We start from the raw sequence: 17,344 nt of genomic DNA on the forward strand, positions 1-17,344 counted from the left end.
ACTCTGTAAGAAGAAGATGTCTGCAGTAAATGAACACAAAATTACTCCAGGATCCTGGCATTACACTGCCAGCAACTCGTGGAGGAGTTGGGTGCTGGATGACAGCAGGCAGTTTTCTTGCCATATCTGTCCCCTTGTTCTTTGTATGGTCAATCATGTCCTTGACTTGCTCACGTCTCCTGCTGTGGTTATGGCTCAGTACCACGGTCTGGCTGTGTGCACACCAACACTGCTATGGGTTCAGCACAGCTCCCTGCCCCACAGTCTTGCCACCCTTCCTTCCAAGCCTCATCTGCCTGCTGTGCTATTGATATTGGATGGCACTATGCATAGCCAATGTGTTGAGACCAAACATAGCTCTAGAAGCATACAGAGACTTCCACAAGCTGGGAAGCACTAGAGCTTCCTCTGCTCTCTCCAACAATCAGATTAACTTCTCTCAGAGATGCAGTCATAGAGAGGTAAGGGCTATTCTAAGATGGCAAAAGCTTTTACACGCGCATAAGGTCATGCAAGCCAAGGTATCAGGGCTCTTCACCAAAACAACAGCATCTGTCGACAGCACTAAGTAAGAAATTGTCCAGTGTCTTGTGCTGACTTTCTCCTTTGGATTATTTTTGGCAGTGCTGAGAAACATTCACATCCAAACCACTGCTTTAGCGAGCCTTGAAATGAAATACAGCAGAGCTGATTCAATGCGCAAAAACCCCAAAGCTCCATTGTGCCACCTTGACCCAAAAGGAGATGTCCAACAGCGTGTTTCCCCCTGCCCATCTCCATCAAAGACATCACAACGCTGTCCCCAGCCACTGCTCTTGCCATGCTGGGAGCTCTTATCTCCAGGCACCTGGCTCCTGCTGCACTGCCTTTCCTCAGTTTGTTAAGTTTTATTTTTTGTTATTCCTCCCCCTTTGGCTTCTACCCTAAAAATCCTCCTGCAAGTTTCCCAGCTGCCCCGCTCCTCATAAACACTCATTTAAGCACAATGCTTTATGGCCAAATGCCTGCTTGTGTATTTTGGGATTAAACCCCCAACTTGTAGGAAGGGCACCAACCCAACCAGCTCACCTCACCTCCTTGTTTCCCAGACCCATGAAACCCATGAAACAGAGGGGTGCAAATTCAGGTTGTACCTACCCCAACCACTGTGATAACCCATGCAGGCAGGGAACATGCAGCTCAGGAACTCAGCAATAGCAGGATCATTAAGTCATAGAACTTTAGGATGGCTTGGGTTGGAAGGGACCCCAAGGATCATCAAGTTCCAACCCCCTGCTGCAAACAGGGTTGCTAGCTGCTAGATCAAGTACTTGATCACATTGCCCAGGTCCCCATGCAGTCCATGCCCAAACCACTATGCAAGATGGATTTCCCTTTCAGAGCTTTGCCTACAGTCCTGTCTTGTCTGTAGACCAATGAGGGTTGCGGAAAGAAAAATTACAGAAGTTTTGTTATTTCCCTAGTGTTCCCATTTTCCCACAGAAGGAAGGGTTTTGTTTTGTTTTGTGTGTTGTTTTTTTTTTTTCTTGCTTTGTTTTGTTTTGTTTTGCTTCTTTCCCAACTTTCAGGGGAAAATCCTGACAAATGGAAGTCCTGATTCATACCAGCAAAAATTCATCCTTTTTAAATTTAGGTGGAGCCCTTCTTGTTCGAGGATGAAAACATTCCTCTAGCTGCACATTGCATGGCCAAGGACAGAGCCTTGGCTATGTCTCCATTAAGTAGCAAAGCCTCTTCTGGTGGCCAAGAGGGAATGGGTGGCCACCCTGAACAGCCATGGAGCAGGCAGCAGAGCCACTCACCGCACCAATAATAACGAACAATATGGGCACAGGCAGATGGTGGCTGCCATCAAATTTCATCACAGGGTGAAAAAACAGCTGGGGGTCATGTCTGGTGCCATGGTTGATGGGGAAACACCGAGAGAAGGGCTCCTCGCACAGAAAAATACTGCACAGCTCACAAGCCTCACAGCCTGGCCCCCTACATACCTGTATGGTGAGTCAGGGTCAAAGCAGGTCTTGGTGACATCAGTGGCCCGTGGGTCGCAGCAGTCGCCATCATCGAAGTCATCCAACATGTTGTTGCACTCCATGTGGCAAACACCATCGCGGCGCTTCCAGGAGAAGCAGCGCCCAGGTCGGCGGCAGTCCCCTCCATCATAGCCAGTCAGTGGGTGCTCACACTCGGGGTCGCAGCGTTCATTGCCCACCTTACTGGGCTCGCAGCCCAGCAGAACGACACGGCGGCGCAAGGATGAGTTGCGCACCTCCAGCAGGCTGAGCTGCCAGGTGATGTTATAAGGGCGGAAGGCCTCGCTCAGCGCCCGGTGCTGCCTCCACACCTGCTCACGGCTCACTGTCGGCTGCCCGCCACTGTCCTCGGCCAGGCTGACCACGCGGTACCGCACCACCTTGGCCCCACGCAGCGGCCAGTGCCGGTTGTAGTAGGAGACCAGCTCCACGTTGTCACACGCCGTCTGCCCACAGGCTGGAGGACCGAATGGATGGAGGATGGGAGGCACGGCGGGGGGCAGGACCCGGCGCCGGGGGAGCGAGGCTTCACGGAATGGCACCCACTGCTGCTCCAAGGTGTCCAAGCCAGCAGCCAGCACCGGAGAGCTGCCAGGCACCCCTTCAAGGAAGGATCGCTGGAGCTGCGCTTGGGGCAGCACGTCCCGCCATAAGGCCAGCCCAGCCACGTGTCCCCGAAAAGCATGAGTGTCCCCCCAGGCGTCCCCTCCCAGCAGCAGGGTGCGGCAGGAGGCCATGAAGGTGCTGTGCAGGGGCCCTCCCTGCCCATCAGAGTGGCCCACCCGCACCCCGTCCACATAGAGGGCCATCCAGTGCCCGTCATAGCTAGCAGTCAGGTGGGTCCAAGTGTCCGGTTGGTAGCGGTGGGACCCTGTCACCTCGGTGGCGGCAGCCGCTCGGTCCGTGCGTAGGGAGAAGAAGAAGCGGGCATCCTGCTTGCCACCCAGGCGCAGGGCACGGATGCCCAAAGCCCAGCCCTTATTGCTGGCCGTGTGTGAGCAGTTGTCGAAGACGCCTGCAGAGGGGATGGGGTTGGAAAGAAAAGAGGGAGGTGGTGAGGAGTGGAGAGCATTGCTGCTCTGTGAGCATCCTTGTGGCATGCCACTGCCTCCCACACTGAGATGGCTCTTGGGGAAATGGAACAAAAGAGCAAAGCACAAATTATTGGGCTTCTGTGTTTTGGGGAGAAGAGGCAGGGGAAGTTTTCATAGAGTCATAGAATCACTGAGGTTGGAAAAGACCTCTGAGATCATCCAGCCCAACCTTCCATCTACCACCACTATGACCCCACTAACCAATGAGGTCACATTGGATGAGACACACGCAAATGAAGGTGGACAGGGTCTGGCCAGTGGGCATTGCTCTTTATTTGGGTGAGCAGGTGGGGAAGTCAGGAGGGAGGTCAGAGCGAGGGTGGAAAGGGGATGAAATTTATCAGGGTCCATTTGGATAGCATCCCTTCCTTCTGTTGTAGCAACTGCACCACTCAGCTTGGAGTCATCCACAAACTTGCTGAGGGTTCACTCAATCTATGTCACTGATTATGTTAAAGAGCATCAGTCCCAAGATGAGCCCCTGAGGGACCCCACTCCTCCATTTGGACATAGAGACATCGACCTCAACCATCTGTCCATGACCTTCCAGCCAAATCTTTACCCACCAAATGGTCCACCCTTCAAATCCATCTCTCTCCAATTCAGAGATAAGGATGTATGGGACCATGTCACAGGAATTATGTCCAAGGGAGCCAGGCCACCACAGCCCCACATATCCCTTCCGGACCTCATAACACAGCAGCAAGCTTCACAAAGGGAAAGAGCCATTGCAGAGGAGACACAAACCTTGGAATCTGCAAGTACAACTTGGCACCTGATCTATAGGTTGGGAAAGGGGAAACATAACCTGGCCTGTGACTTGTACCCAGGATTAGAGTGATAATGCTGGATTTAAAACATGAGTTGTTGGCAGCACCACAAAAACACCAAGGGAAGCAGCCATGCTTCAGCACCCATGTGCCAAAAGCTGGCCACAAAACTGCCCTCCAAAGCACCGAGGTGTAAAGTTCAGGTGGTGGAGACAGACAAGGGATAAATAACCCTTCTGGTTTTACTGCCAGGAGAGTGGTGAAGGAGAAGTACACAGCTTTGTAAGGACCACGCAGAGCATCCTTTCCCCCAGGGCTCCTCCCTGAACACCAAGCACCCAATGCTCAGTCCCATCCAAGCAGGACAGCAGGGCCGGAGATCCCGGTGCCACCTGCACACACAGAGCACAACAGCACTGCTCCATCCCATCCCTGTCCCCATCACCACGGCCCCGCATCGCCAGCTGCAGGGAGCGGGTGGGAAGCTGCGGGTGACTCAGCCAGCCGGAGGTGCGTGGGGCTGACTCAAAGCCTGGAGCGGGGGATCATACCAGTGCCAGTGGTCGCTGTGTGACGACAGGCCCACCCTCCGCTAAGGGAAAATTAAACAACAACAAAAGACAGAAAACTAGCTGGGGAAAGTAAAGCAGAGCACCTGCAGGGCTGAGCTCCAGGTGCAGACAGCTGTGAAACGGGTGGGTGGGAGACACTGGCTCAGCTTCCCTCTCTGCCACTCGTCCACTCTCCTCTTCTGCATCCCAAGGAGAAAAGTATGTGTGGGGCCCAATGGTAAGTGAAGCAAAGGGGTTGAGTGGAGAGGCACAGGCTGCCCAAAGGTGCGTGACTGCCCTATCCTTGCAGACAGCCCAGGTCTGTCTGCCGGGGCTCTGAGCATCTGATGGAGCTGTGAGCGCCCCTTTTCAGTGCACGGAGTGGGGCCGGATGGTTTTTTAAAGGTCCATTCCAACTAAACTATTCTGTTATTCTAAGACTCTTATTGCAGCTCTCCATCACCAGCTCCTGGGGAGCCGTGGGTTAAATCCCCGTGCCATCTGTCTCCCCACGGATTGAAGCCCACATCGGCAACCACACGAAGAAGGGACCCCGGGGGGACGCAGAACCCGGGGGCACCGCGCAGCCCGGGCCGGGGCGGTGCGCGAGGTGCGGCTGCCACCGTGCGGCCACCGCTCCCAGGGCTCCGCGGGCCGGGGGGGATTCGCCGGGAGCTCCGTACCCCAAACCCGGGGGGGCGAGGGGCCGGGAAATACAGACCCTCTCCCGGTGAGTGCCCGGGACATGGGGAGAGAGGGATCTGGGGTGTCGGTGGGACGGGGCGGGTGCTGTCACCTGTCGCAGGTGAGCAGCTTCAGATCTCGGCTCTGTCCCCGCATCCCACCCTCACCTCACGACCTCGCAGCTCATCCCTTCCGCCGCAACACGTCGAGCTTTACCTGCGATGATGGCCGGGTTGCTCTGTCCGCCCTCCGCCTTCACCCACAGCTCCAGGGTGAAGCGCTCCCGCGGGATGTGGGGCAGCGCCTCCGGCCGCGCCGACAGCGTCTCCCGGCCGCCGGCGAAGTACAGGGCGGGGAGCGGCCGGCCCCGGGGGGGGCTCGGCACCCTCGCCGCCCGGCCCCGCAGCCTGCCCTCCGCCTCGCCCCACGGCTCCTCGCCGCCTGCCCCGGCTGCCCTCGGCCTCCGACCCCGCTGTCTCCTGGAGTCCTGGGGGGCTGCGGCTCCGAGCCCCCCTTGCGCCGCTCGGCCCGGGTACAGCCCGTAAGGGTGATGCGGTGGGGCCGCCCGGCGGCTCGGAGCCTCCAGCCCGCAAGGCTGCGGGGGACCGGGGGGCCGGGGGTCCCCGCGGGTCAGGCTGAGCGCCGTCAGCAGCAGCGCGACCAAGGGAGCCCCGCGGCTCTGCATGGCCCCGAGGGGACGGGGGATCGGGAGGCGGCGGCCCCGGGGCTGAGGGAGGCTCAAGGGGGCGGCGGGCGGCAGTCGGGGCAGCGCCGGGGCATCCTCCCCCGGTGCCGCTGCCCCCAACTTTTTCCCTGGCGCCGCTCTCCTCCCCTCTGCGGGCCCGGGAGGAGGAGGAGGAGGAGGAGGGGGAAGAGGAGGTGGAGGAAGAGGGGGAGGAAGAGGGCACGGCCGCGGGGACCCCTCTGCCTGCGGCGGTGCCGGAGCTCTCTGCCCGCCGACACCGGGAAGGAGAGAGCCGGGCGCTGCCTGCGGGAGCTGGAGCGGGAGATGCGCCCTTATCTAGAAAGCCCCGAGGCGCTCGGCTCCCCCCGCCGGGGAGGGGTTGGGGGGGGGGTAGGGGGGGCTGCCTTATTTAAAGATGATTATGTCCAATCTAATAAACCCCGAGCGAAGCATCGCATCGCCCTCCCCTCCCTTCCTCCGCCTTCCTGGGCTCTGCCCAGGGCTCTGCACCCCACCAGGACCCGCTCCCCGGCTCAGCACGGCGCGGCTCGGTCCCAGGCTGGGAGAGGATCAGGGGATGGGAGCGGTGCCGCGGCCACACCTGAGGACACAGCGCAGGCTGCCCCGACCGCCTGCCTCACTCGCTCCTCTCCGCGCACTGCCGAGGAGCCCGGCGTGCTTTTCCCCTTTCCTTTCTTTCCTTTTCTTTTTTCCCTCCTTTTCCTTCTCTCTTTATTCTATTCTTTCCAAGACGAGCCGTGCCCACGCTTCACTCCGGTCGTGGCACCGTCTCTATCCTCCGTCCCATCCCTCACCTGTGAGGAAGGGGCGATCCCCTGCCCTCCCCACCGAGAGCTCAGAGCAAGCAGTTCACGCAGCAGAGAGCCCCGGAGTGCCCCTCACCCAGAGATCTCCACTCTTTCCCTATTTTCTTTCTTTTCCCTTCCCTGAACAACGGTCCCATCTGCTTGACACTTGCAGAAAGGTGGGCTGGAGGCATGCCGCCCAAGCTGGGGGAAAGCACAGCCCCCCAGGACCCACCTTGGCACATCCTCACCCCCCTCTGAGCACCACGCTGCCAAACCTCCCCTGAGAAACCCTCAGGTACATCTGAAAACTACATCGAGGAGATTCTTTTCTTTTTTTTTCTTCCTTTTATTATTATTATATATATGTATTTTTCACTTCGAAGCACTATCTGTGGCGGTCAGTCTGAAGTAGGGTTGCCAGCAAGAGCTGGGAGGCCCCTTCCAGGGTACCGGCTTGCAAAGCAGCCAGGCAGGAGGGAAGGGATTGAAGCACAAGCAGCGGGAGCTGCACACACGGGGCTTGTTTGCTTCCCAAGGAGGTGGGGGGCTGATGCTTTGGGCATTAAAAATAGCACTGGAAACACTGGAGGGGTGGCACAGAGCGTCGCCAGGACACAGTGATGCAAGAAGATGTGTGCGAGGTGCATGAGGACACGGAGAGCTCATGGAAGGGGAGCTCCACAGTTCCCAAAGATGGAGATACTGCCCAGGGATGTGGGGTGGACTGCAGCCCCCTTCCAGCACAGGGGTCCCACCCGCTGCTGGCATAACTCAGAGGCACCACTACCCAGCACTTGGCCCCACCGCAGTGTTGTGCTAGGGCAAATGCCAGCAGTCCCTGCTAACAGTGCGTGTGAGTTTAGGAATGAGCCAAGCTTCTGATAGCCCCATCTACCAGGGGCAGATATCAGTGGGTCCCACGAGACAGCTTATTTTCAGTGGTGGTGACTTTATTTTAAGCAGTTATTCATCATCTTGCCACGCGCCCTGTTGTGCCAGCCAGCCGTCGCACCAGGAGCCCACACCCCAGCAGCCCCAAAACATGTGTGACATGAAGACAGCTCCTCTGGGCTGGACCTGGCTCTGAAGCAACAAAACCCTCCCAAAAGGCACATTTTCCCCCCTCTTACCCCTCATGCACACACACAGAAAGAGCAGTCTTGCTTCATCAGTACTCCCATGTGATGGTTTCACTGGTGTAAGGCAATGGCAGGACCTGGGAATAAGGTAAAGGAATAGGGACAAGTGCTTTGCCAGCCTGCCAGCCACCATGAACACTGGCACATGGAGGTTTTCTGGGCAAAACCTCCCCCCAGGTGGCAGAAAATATGGGGAATCATGGAATCATTAAAGTTGGAAAAGAGCACTAGGATCACCAAGCCCACCAACAATACATCCCCACCATGCTCACTGATGTGTCCCTCGGTGCCACATCTCCACAGCTCTTGGACACCTCCAGGGACAGTGACCCCACCACCTCCCTGGGCAGCCTGGAAGAGCCATCCCCACTGCTCTTTGCCATTAGAAACTGTCACCAAGTTCTTTTCCACTGGTTTTCATAGATGGGAGCAGATGCTCCAGTCACCATAGAGTAATGCAGCCTCCCTCCAAGGTGTCCAAGGAGTGGATGTGTGTTGGAGGTCCCAGCCTGGAGCAAGGATGCTTCGGCTGGGAATGTAGCAGCCCTGCAACCCATGGCCATCACTGCATCCCATTGGCAGCCCTGCTTCCTTTGGCATCCCTGCATCCCAGGGACACCCCTGTGTCTTGGGGGCATTTCCACATCTTGTGTTCATCCCTGCATTCTGTGAGCAGCCACACATTCTGAAGGCATCCCATGGACATACCTGCATCCCACAGGCATCTCAGCATCACGTGGGCTGTCCTGCACTGTGCAGGCACCCCAGCATCCCATTGGCACCCCAGCACACAGTGCCTGGATGGAGATCCTCACCTCACAGAACCCAGTGCAGGAGGGCAACTGTCTGCACTTCCTTGCTGTGCACCCTTTGGCCACTCTAAGGCCCCCTCCGTACTCCCTGAGGTGACACTGCTGGTGCAGGGACAAGGCTACAGCCTGCTCCATGGGAGGTGAGAAGCAGCATTCCTGCTGGAGTTGAAGCCGAGCTGTGCCTCTCCCCACGCCTGTCAAGAGCCATCAGCAAAAGCCTTCCTCACCCTTTGCTCCTCCATAGGCAACCATTGGAGAGACTGACACGGGAATAAAGGCACGGGGAGAAGGCAGCTTTTTGCTCACGGCTGGGCAGCCAAATCCTGTGGGCTTGCAGCAGCAAGCCTGATCAATCAAAGCAGCTCAGGGCATAGCCTGGTTCCCCCCTCCCTACATCCCAGCTGTGGCATCTTTTCCCAAGCAGATTAGGAGTGCATTCAGGCAGCTGGGACCCCCGAGGTCAGAGACCCTGGCCCCGCACGCTGGAGGTTGGCTTGGGAACGCGGTGGGTTTCCTGCCTTCGTCTGCTCTGCAGATCAGCACTGGTGAGCAACCTGGCTAAAATACTGGCATGAAACTTCCGGGTCCCCTTCTGCTGCATTCCTTGTTTGAAAAGCAATGTATGTGACCCCAGCTCCCCTGAGCACAGAGCTAAAGACTAAATAATGAGCAGCAAGGACGCATCTCCACCACCCTGCACCTTCCATGTGCCGATGCTGAAGGCAAGCCCAGGGGCTGAGCACTCACCAGTGCCTGAGTGAGCCCTCAGTACACACCATAGGCTCTCAGGCAGGAGAAGATGCTCCAATTGCTCACACCTTGATTCAGGGAAGCTGCCCACACCCCAGTGCTTTGCACATCTCCAAGAACTCACAGGCGCTAAATTAAGACCATCGAGAGAACAGAGCACGACCTTTGCCAGATGGGGTGTCTCAGATATTGAAAGTGATTCTGACAGCTCACAAAGGGCAGAGACCCGGCTGCCTTTATGTAACACTGCTCCTCCAGCAGCCACGGAGGAGAGAGCATGGAAAAATGAGGAGAGATGCTGGGGCTGCCTTTCTGCTCTGTTCACTCATATCCTGCTGCTTTTGGTCAGGAGTTTCAGCCCCATTAAGTCCAGATTTTCAAGTGTATTTCTGTGTCCCAGCAAGGCAGGAAGTGTCTGCTGAAGGGGAGGGGGAGGATACTGTGTGGTCCATGTGCCAACAGCAGAATAATGGTCCTGAGGACATCAGCTCAGCCACCTGCATGAGGAGCATCTTGGAACAAACAAACACAGCATGGGCTGGAGCTCATATCAATAGAGCCCTGAGCTCTGACAGGAGCTCCAGGAGAGCACCACGCTCACAGCAGGTGAGTCCAGGTAGAATAATGACACGTCCTTGCTGCATTTCCAGCATCCCTCTGCCAACACTGACATCTGCTTGCTGGTCCCCCTCAGATGTGCTGCTTGCACAGTATCATCTCTTCTCCAGGTTAGCGTGACTTTCCCTGCCTGATTCTCAGTGTAATCACTTGCACAAACCTGCCACCTCCAGACAGCTTTCACTCTGCCTCCTGTGGTTATGTACGTGTTTGTATTTGCCACTCATTGGTGCTAGGAATTAGAGGTCCATCCTGACCTGCTCCAAAACACACAAACATTGTACTGTCTCCTTTTGACTAAGTTCATCACAGATCCAAGTGCACCTTTAGTACCCAGCCTCTGAAGCCAGGGGCTGGGGTTTCCTCCACAAAGATCTTGCTGATAAGGAACATCCTTTCCAAACAAGTGCCTTCCTGGGTGCTATAACCCATTGGGTGCTCCTGCCAGGCTGCCAGTGCTCCCCTAAAAACCTACTGCATCACTGCCACATCACAACAAGGCCTCCCAGTCCCCTGTAGACCCTCTTTCCTCCCCTTGAGCTTGCGTCTTGACATCATCACCTTTGGGACAGCAGGAGATATTCCTGCATGCCCCTTGGACAGAGCAAGGGTGGGTTCGTTGTGCACATTCAACAGTCATAGGTAATGCTGGCTCCAGCTTCAAAACAACAAAGAAAAAGGGTGAGTGTGGGCAATGTGCCTGCAGGGCTTGCTTTTTGTACATGATGGGATGGCCCTTGCATGGCTTGGTGGGAGGCTGTTCTGTGGACATCCTAAGAGGCATCCCCAGCAAAGAGTGTAGGACAAGGAGCTCATCGGCTGCCGCTTGATCATGAGTCCACATCCACTCCTGTCCTCTTGGCTCAGATGTTATCTCCAGGTTCTTTGTTTGCCCACCTTGAGCTCTGGACAGGTTACCCCAGATGAGTCTCCTACGGATGACAGAGAATGGAAGAGGATGCTCCCAAAGATGTAATGATGGAAGATGATGCTCCCAAGTGCATTACAGCAGAGGATGATATCCCCAAGCACATCATGTTCATGATGCTTCCAAGCATATCTCAATGGAGGATGACGATGAAAGAGGACGATATTGTTCCTAAACTCATTATGATGGAAAATGATGATGTTCCCAAGTGCATCATCACGGTTAGCAATGACCACATGCTCGAACCCCATGAAAACACCGTGGTTCTTGGTCTCCCCCCAGTGACCAGACCACAAACAACAAAGTAGCAGGTTGCACCCAGACACCAGAGGTTTCCAGCCCATGAACCAGAGCTCCCAGAACAGGCGTGTTGTTACCAAATAATTATACTAATAATTATTTCTCTGAATCCTCCCAGTGAGTGAAACCCTCTAGATGCACCCGTTCACTTTTGCATATTTGGAACAAGAACCTATTTCCCTACACGCATGAGCACTCCAAATGTATATATTCATTCATTAGAGAGCACTGACACCATGGAGGCAAATGACCTGCCAACAGATTTACAGCAGGAACTAAGTCACTGCCTCTGAGCCTGCGCTTTTAATGTAATTAAAGTCCTCTGTTTGGAATTCAGTGCTAATTAATATTCATGCTCTGTTCCCCATCTGCCATTCCTGCGTTGCTGGTTCCTCCTGAGATTGATCAGAGGGTGATTAAGGCAACGAGCAGACAGAAGGAGGGGGAGGCTGGTGGGATGGATGGAAGGGGAGAGGGGCTGCATCCCAGGCCCAGGCTCAGCTGCAATAGGCTGAAGCGGGGGGAAGTTATGGGGCTGACGGGGATGCAGACCCTGATGGTCTGCTTTGGAGTCCTGCAGGGTTTTCCTGGCCCAGGAGGAGGGCAAGAAGCGTTTACAGAGCCGGGCTACAGAGGACAAATCAGCAGCTGTGGTGTGAATGAAAGCCCCTAATTGAGATAGAGCCTAATCAAGATAGAGTCTAATTGAGATAGGGGCTAATTGAGATGGAGCCTAATTGAGATGGAGTCTAACTGCCAGCTCTTGTGTGTTCATTGTGGGGTGCAAAACATGGAGCTCACTGGGACACTGTGCACGTGACTGTGTGTGCTGGAAGCTCACCATGGCCACACACCCACTGGGGCAGACACCTGTCCTGCTCCAAAACCATTCTGTCTGAAGCTGAGCACAGACTGTCCAGTGCTGTGCATGAGGAATACATCCACATACTCTGGGCCGGGGGCACAATGAGTGGCACAGTTCACAAGGGCCCAGAGGGATGTGGGCCCTGGGCCAGGTGCTGGGTGACCCCAGCTGTGCGGCAGGTGCACGGCCAGGGGGTTCCTCAGTTAATGAAGGGCATTTCAAACGCCTTTCAGATCCTCAAAAGCCATCGGAGGGCTTCATTTGGATGCACCCCAGTTGGAGAGCTGAGTCCCGCAAGCACCTCTTGTTTACGTACGAGCAATCAAAGTGATTTATTCAACCGTCTGAAGCATGCTTGCTCTCTGACCATCCATCCATTATGCTTATCTCTCTGTCCTAGTTACCAGCCGAGCAATCCATCTCGCCCACCCTAATGCATGCCCAACCACTCTACGATACGCCAAGCAATGCACGGGGCAGACAGGGCTGGCCTGGCTTTGTGCAGCATTGACGTCAGCCCAAGCTGCCCACCAGCACCCTCCTGGACAATTAGGATGATGGGGCTTAAAGCCATCTGCAGCCATAATTGGGACCAGCTATGGCCAGGGCCTGGTGATGCCACGCAATGGGCGCCAGGGAGAAGCCCTCCCACGCTGACACTACAAGTGCACAAGGAGCACGCGTGTGCAGGGAAGCTGTGCTGGTCCACGAACTTGGGCTTCGTGTTTCTCCTAATTGAATTGCAAAAGCAGAGCGGTGCCGGAGCGGCGTGTTCTCATCCATTATTGAAAGAACAGGCTGCTCCGGTGTTGCAAAGCACCCACGAGAGACAACTCGTCACTCCTGCCCACTCCCAACAAGAGGAAGGGGAGGTGTCCAGGAAATGCCTTGCTGCCTCTCTGCTTTCTCTTCCACTGGGAACAAGTGGCTGAGAGAAGCTGAGGATGCCCACCAGCCCCCTGCCTGCAGCAGGCAGGCACCCAGCGGGAGAATTTGGGTCCCTATGCCCTGGTCCCATCCTGAGCTCTATGGAACAGGTGAGGAATGTGGCCATGGATGGGGCAGCATTGATACTCAGTTGCATGTTTTCATGGAGTTCTCCAGTCCATGGAGCACAGCTCAGGGTGGGGAGGCGTGCTCACTGCCCCATGGTTGGCAAGTCCAGCTAAGAACCAGTCTGCCAGCTCAAATCAGCTACTGAAAGGCATTGTGCTCCCTCCAGTAACCTAGCAGTGGTTTGCAGCTGGAAGAGGGCACAAGCATGGACCCCCTGAGAGCTTGCCCATGGGTTTTCTGCTCTGGGTAGCATTAAGGGTGCACTCTTGCCAAAATTCCCCATTCCCTGATGAAGCACAAGATGTTATGGCAGTTCTAAGAGGTTTGGGAAGGATGCTCAGGCACAGATAAACCCTACCCTTTTTCCTAGAAACAGCTGACCCAGTCTAGCTGAGATTTTCCGGAATCTAAGCTGAGGCAAACCTCTGGCAGATGACTTCTGTCTAAATGGTCAGTTTGGGCATTGTTCTAAGAAATGGGAAACAGCCTTATAATGGGAAGTATTGGGTAACCTCAGCAACAAGTACTATTATCTCCTCTACCTACAGTAAAATAATTAGCTCTCATTAAAACCCTCTTTGTCTTTGAAGGTGATTTGGGATCAGCCAACCCCCTCTGAACTCAAATCACTCCAGATGCATCTGCAGATGTGTTAAATGCTCACAGCACCTGCAGCACCACTTTAATCCATGCAACATGGGCAAGCAATGCTCAAGCATTGGCATTCTCTGTAGCATTAGCAAATGAGGTTTACTCCCTGTCTGAAAGCAGGGGTGATCAGCATTTCATGAAAAAGCTTACTTTTGAGAGATTTCCAAAGTGAGAAACTCATGATATTTGTATAATCCACAGTAGTTCCATAGAGGTGACTAAATTTTGAGGAATCCCACCAGAACCAGGGCCTTGACACTGGTGCCTACATCAGGACGCATCCCCAGTTCTGCCTAATGGATGGAGACATGGGTACCATCATCTCCCTGATGGATGGAAACGTGGATGCCATTATCTTCCTGATGGATAGAGACACGGACACCATCATCTTTCTGATGGATGGAGAATGGTCTCCATCACCACCAGGAATGGGGCAGGGAGCACAGCTGTCAGCACATCCCAGTTCAAACCCCATTCTCTATCACTCCCAATCCCCTTCTATTACCCCTTCTTGACTCATTTTGAGCCCTGATCTGTTGTCTTCTGGAAATTCCTGTCTGGGTCATGCAAAAAGACCATCTGGGTTTGATAAATTTAGCTTTCTTTAGTGTGAGATGTCTCCGTCCACAAGCCACAGTGACTTCACAGCCGGTGTGAGCACAGGGCACTCACCGCAAGCTCAGAGAGGAGCCCTCCAGCCAAAAAGGTGCTTTTGTGCCATGAAACTGTTTTCACAGAGCTGAAGTCAAGCAATGAAATATTCATAGGACACTAAAGCAGTGGGCTCACTGGCTGCCTTCTTATGGGAATTCAATAATACTGGAGACAGCCTTAATTCAATATTCAAAAAGCCTCTTTCTCTTTCCCCTTCTCTCCATCTCCCGGCTGTCTCTTTGGGTTCAGAGATCTTTTCCGAAACCTCACTTTTATGCACCGGATCCATTAGCAGAGAACGGCGGGGAGGAGAAATGGGGGGAGAGGCAGTGGAAATGTGAGGATGGGGAGCACACACACAGTGCTGGGTCACCGAGTGGTGCTTGATGGATGGTCTGAACCAGCCTTTCTCAAAACTGTCTGGACCCAAACCTGTTTTGGGAAGGTTCAGTGAAGAAAGTCCTCCAGGGGCTATCAACACACAGGTGGAGTGCCTGGAGAGCCCTGAGCCACGTGCTGTTGGAGGCAAGGAGAATCCCCTTGGTAGGAAATGGAATGCTGCTCCTGTCTGGCTGCCCACCGTGGTGAGAGGCAAATCTGTGGGACAAAATGGGAGGATAAACCAAGACTGACCACTAGCAGGGCTGTGCAGGGCAGTGACACAGCTGTCACCTGTAGCTCTGGGCTGCGATGATCTATGGGAGTTGCAGCAAAGGGGAGATTTAAGACAGCACAGCTTTCCAAGCACTTAATGGGTTTTTTCTTTCTTTATAAAATCCTGTCCAGAGAACATTTAAAATTAAATGATTTACTCCACGATGCACTAGTTATTTGGTTTCTTCTGGCATCTCCCTGCCACAAATGCCCTCGAGAAGATCAGTTTCAACCTTCAGAAAACCTCTCTATTAGCATTTGATCTTGTCAGGCTCTCTCTACAGCCGCTCGCAGAGCTAAGTGGCATGTCTCAGTGGCTGTCTGCCATGCACGCAGGTGCCAGCTGGCAGGGACAGCACAGGGAGACTCCAGCACAGCAACACCCATACAAAGGGTGTACAAAACCTCAGGGGGAAACAGGGGGACAGGGGGCTCAGTGCAGCTTGGATGGACTCACCCCAGGGCAATGGCCATGTTCCCATGGCACGGGGATGCCTGGTGCACCCTGGAGTCACCAGGTCCATGGAGACAAGTGGAGGCATGGGGCACCCTAAGGAATTTTTGGTGGTCACTGCTTCCTTTGCTCTGTTTTTTCCAGTGCTCTTGTTCTCTGCCAAGCATCTCTGTTTAGCTACCAATATTTACAATCTACAAATGCCCCTAGACACGATTTGCTCTCTACAGCAGCATCTTAATGGAAAGCCTGGTTTCTCTGATGCAACATGGTAAAACCCACAGCATGGCCAACCGTGACCCTGCCCTAAACACAGCTACTCTGCTGTAGCACCTACACGTGTTGGGGTATCTAAGCCTATTTTATACTTCACAATTCAGCAAGTATGTTTTCCTGATGAAATGTCTCACTGGAGGCAGATAATTATCTATTAGATGCACAGAACCAATGAAGCTTAGTTTTCTCCATCTTTTTTAGTCCTCTTGGTGTTAGCTTGAAACAAGGCTTTTTCTGCACTTGTGGTGATCTCCCTGTTCCATGCAAACCTTGCCTTGAGCCCATTCTTTCCAAAGGCAGGTCGAAACACCAGAATGTCTCCCTTTGCCCTAAGTCCTGTTGTCCCAATGGGCCAACGGTGGGTGAAGGACCAACTCCATGTTCCCTAGCTCCTCTTTTCATGGACTATCTGGTGGAGCTGGCTTCAGGCCCGCCACCTTCCAAAGAAGCCCTCTGCGAGGAATAACATCACTAATGGACATTGCGTGAATTGCCTGCCAGTAGGTCAGGAATTACTCAGATGGGTCTGTTATTCCGAATTATTCACTGATTCACGCGGCAGCTTACGCAGGAGCTCCTTGATTAGATTCCTCAATATCGAACGGCCCGCTCTTTGGCCCAACCTCCCCAGCCACGTAAGCCTCCAGGCCATAAAGCACTCTTATCCAAAATCTTGACCTCATGTTTAATTTTATCACCGTTGACGTTAGCGGAGGTTTGTTAAACTTAAGCACACGTTGGAAGCGATGCTTTCCTGCGTCGGGGCCTCGGGACATTTCCCATTGCTGACTGATGACCTGAATTCAAAGATGCTTTTTCTCTGGCTTCGACGGGCTTCAGCTTGGCATGCACATAATTCCTGGAATCAGCTTTCCACCACAGATGATTGTGAATCAATCATTTGCTTTCTGAACGTGTTCCACAAAATTCCCTCAGCCTTCAACATGCTGGCACCTTTCCTACCAGAAAATGAGTTGGCTCGACAGCTCTTGGGATAGCAACCACCCCAAGTACAGCTCCCGCCTGGAAACAAATGTATTTCAATACTTGAACTTTTGTGGGATGACCTTTCTCAGCACTTTCCCAGTTTTAGTGAACGCCACTGTCAACAGAAATGGGTTTGTGGGCAGAGGGTGGCTGAAAGGTGTGCGCCAAGGCTGGTGTGTGGAAGCTGCTCAGCCCAGGGTGGTCTAGGAAAGGCTTTCATCCATTCAACAGACCCTTGGGTATCTCACCTTTTTTGGATAACTCCATGGAAAATTCCTACAACACTTGGGATGAATTCATCTCACCTCACATTTGGTGTTTGGAAAGCTAGTTGTATGAATGAACCGAGTCATCCCAGCCCTCTCTCTAGTCACTGAAGGGATGAGCAGGGGCTGCATTACCCCAGGTATCTGAAGCAACTGGTTTGGATGACATCACTCTCCAACAGCTGCTTGTTCCGTTCTTTGGCCACTGAGGGAACTCAAACAGCATCTTTTGCTGCCGCAGCCAGCTTTTGGATGGCTGACATGGCTAAAGCGAATCCTGCCCTTTGGTGACCGCTTGCAGCTTCACA

At 54.1% G+C, this 17,344-nt stretch overlaps 1 protein-coding gene across 3 annotated transcripts in view; it reads right to left on the reverse strand.

Moving 5' to 3' along the window:
• PAPPA2 (pappalysin 2) overlaps positions 1-6,136 on the reverse strand; it is a 67,251-nt gene extending 61,115 nt beyond the window's left edge. For 2 of the 3 annotated variants that reach the window (XM_032446143.2, XM_085512142.1), the window contains exons 1-2: positions 5,349-5,957; positions 1,992-3,048 (exon numbers count right to left, since the gene is read on the reverse strand). In XM_032446143.2, the coding sequence (XP_032302034.2) occupies positions 1,992-3,048; positions 5,349-5,817 (1,526 nt within the window). In that variant the 5' untranslated portion in view covers positions 5,818-5,957. Of the gene's footprint in view, positions 1-1,991; positions 3,049-5,348 lie in introns of all 3 variants that reach the window. The other variant, XM_015869546.3, reaches the window with a different exon arrangement.
• Between the last annotated feature and the right edge of the window lie 11,208 nt (positions 6,137-17,344).

Source organism: Coturnix japonica, chromosome 11 (assembly GCF_054131305.1).
Source record: "Coturnix japonica strain WE chromosome 11, WE-NBRP24, whole genome shotgun sequence".
Classification (NCBI taxonomy): Eukaryota; Metazoa; Chordata; class Aves; order Galliformes; family Phasianidae; genus Coturnix; species Coturnix japonica.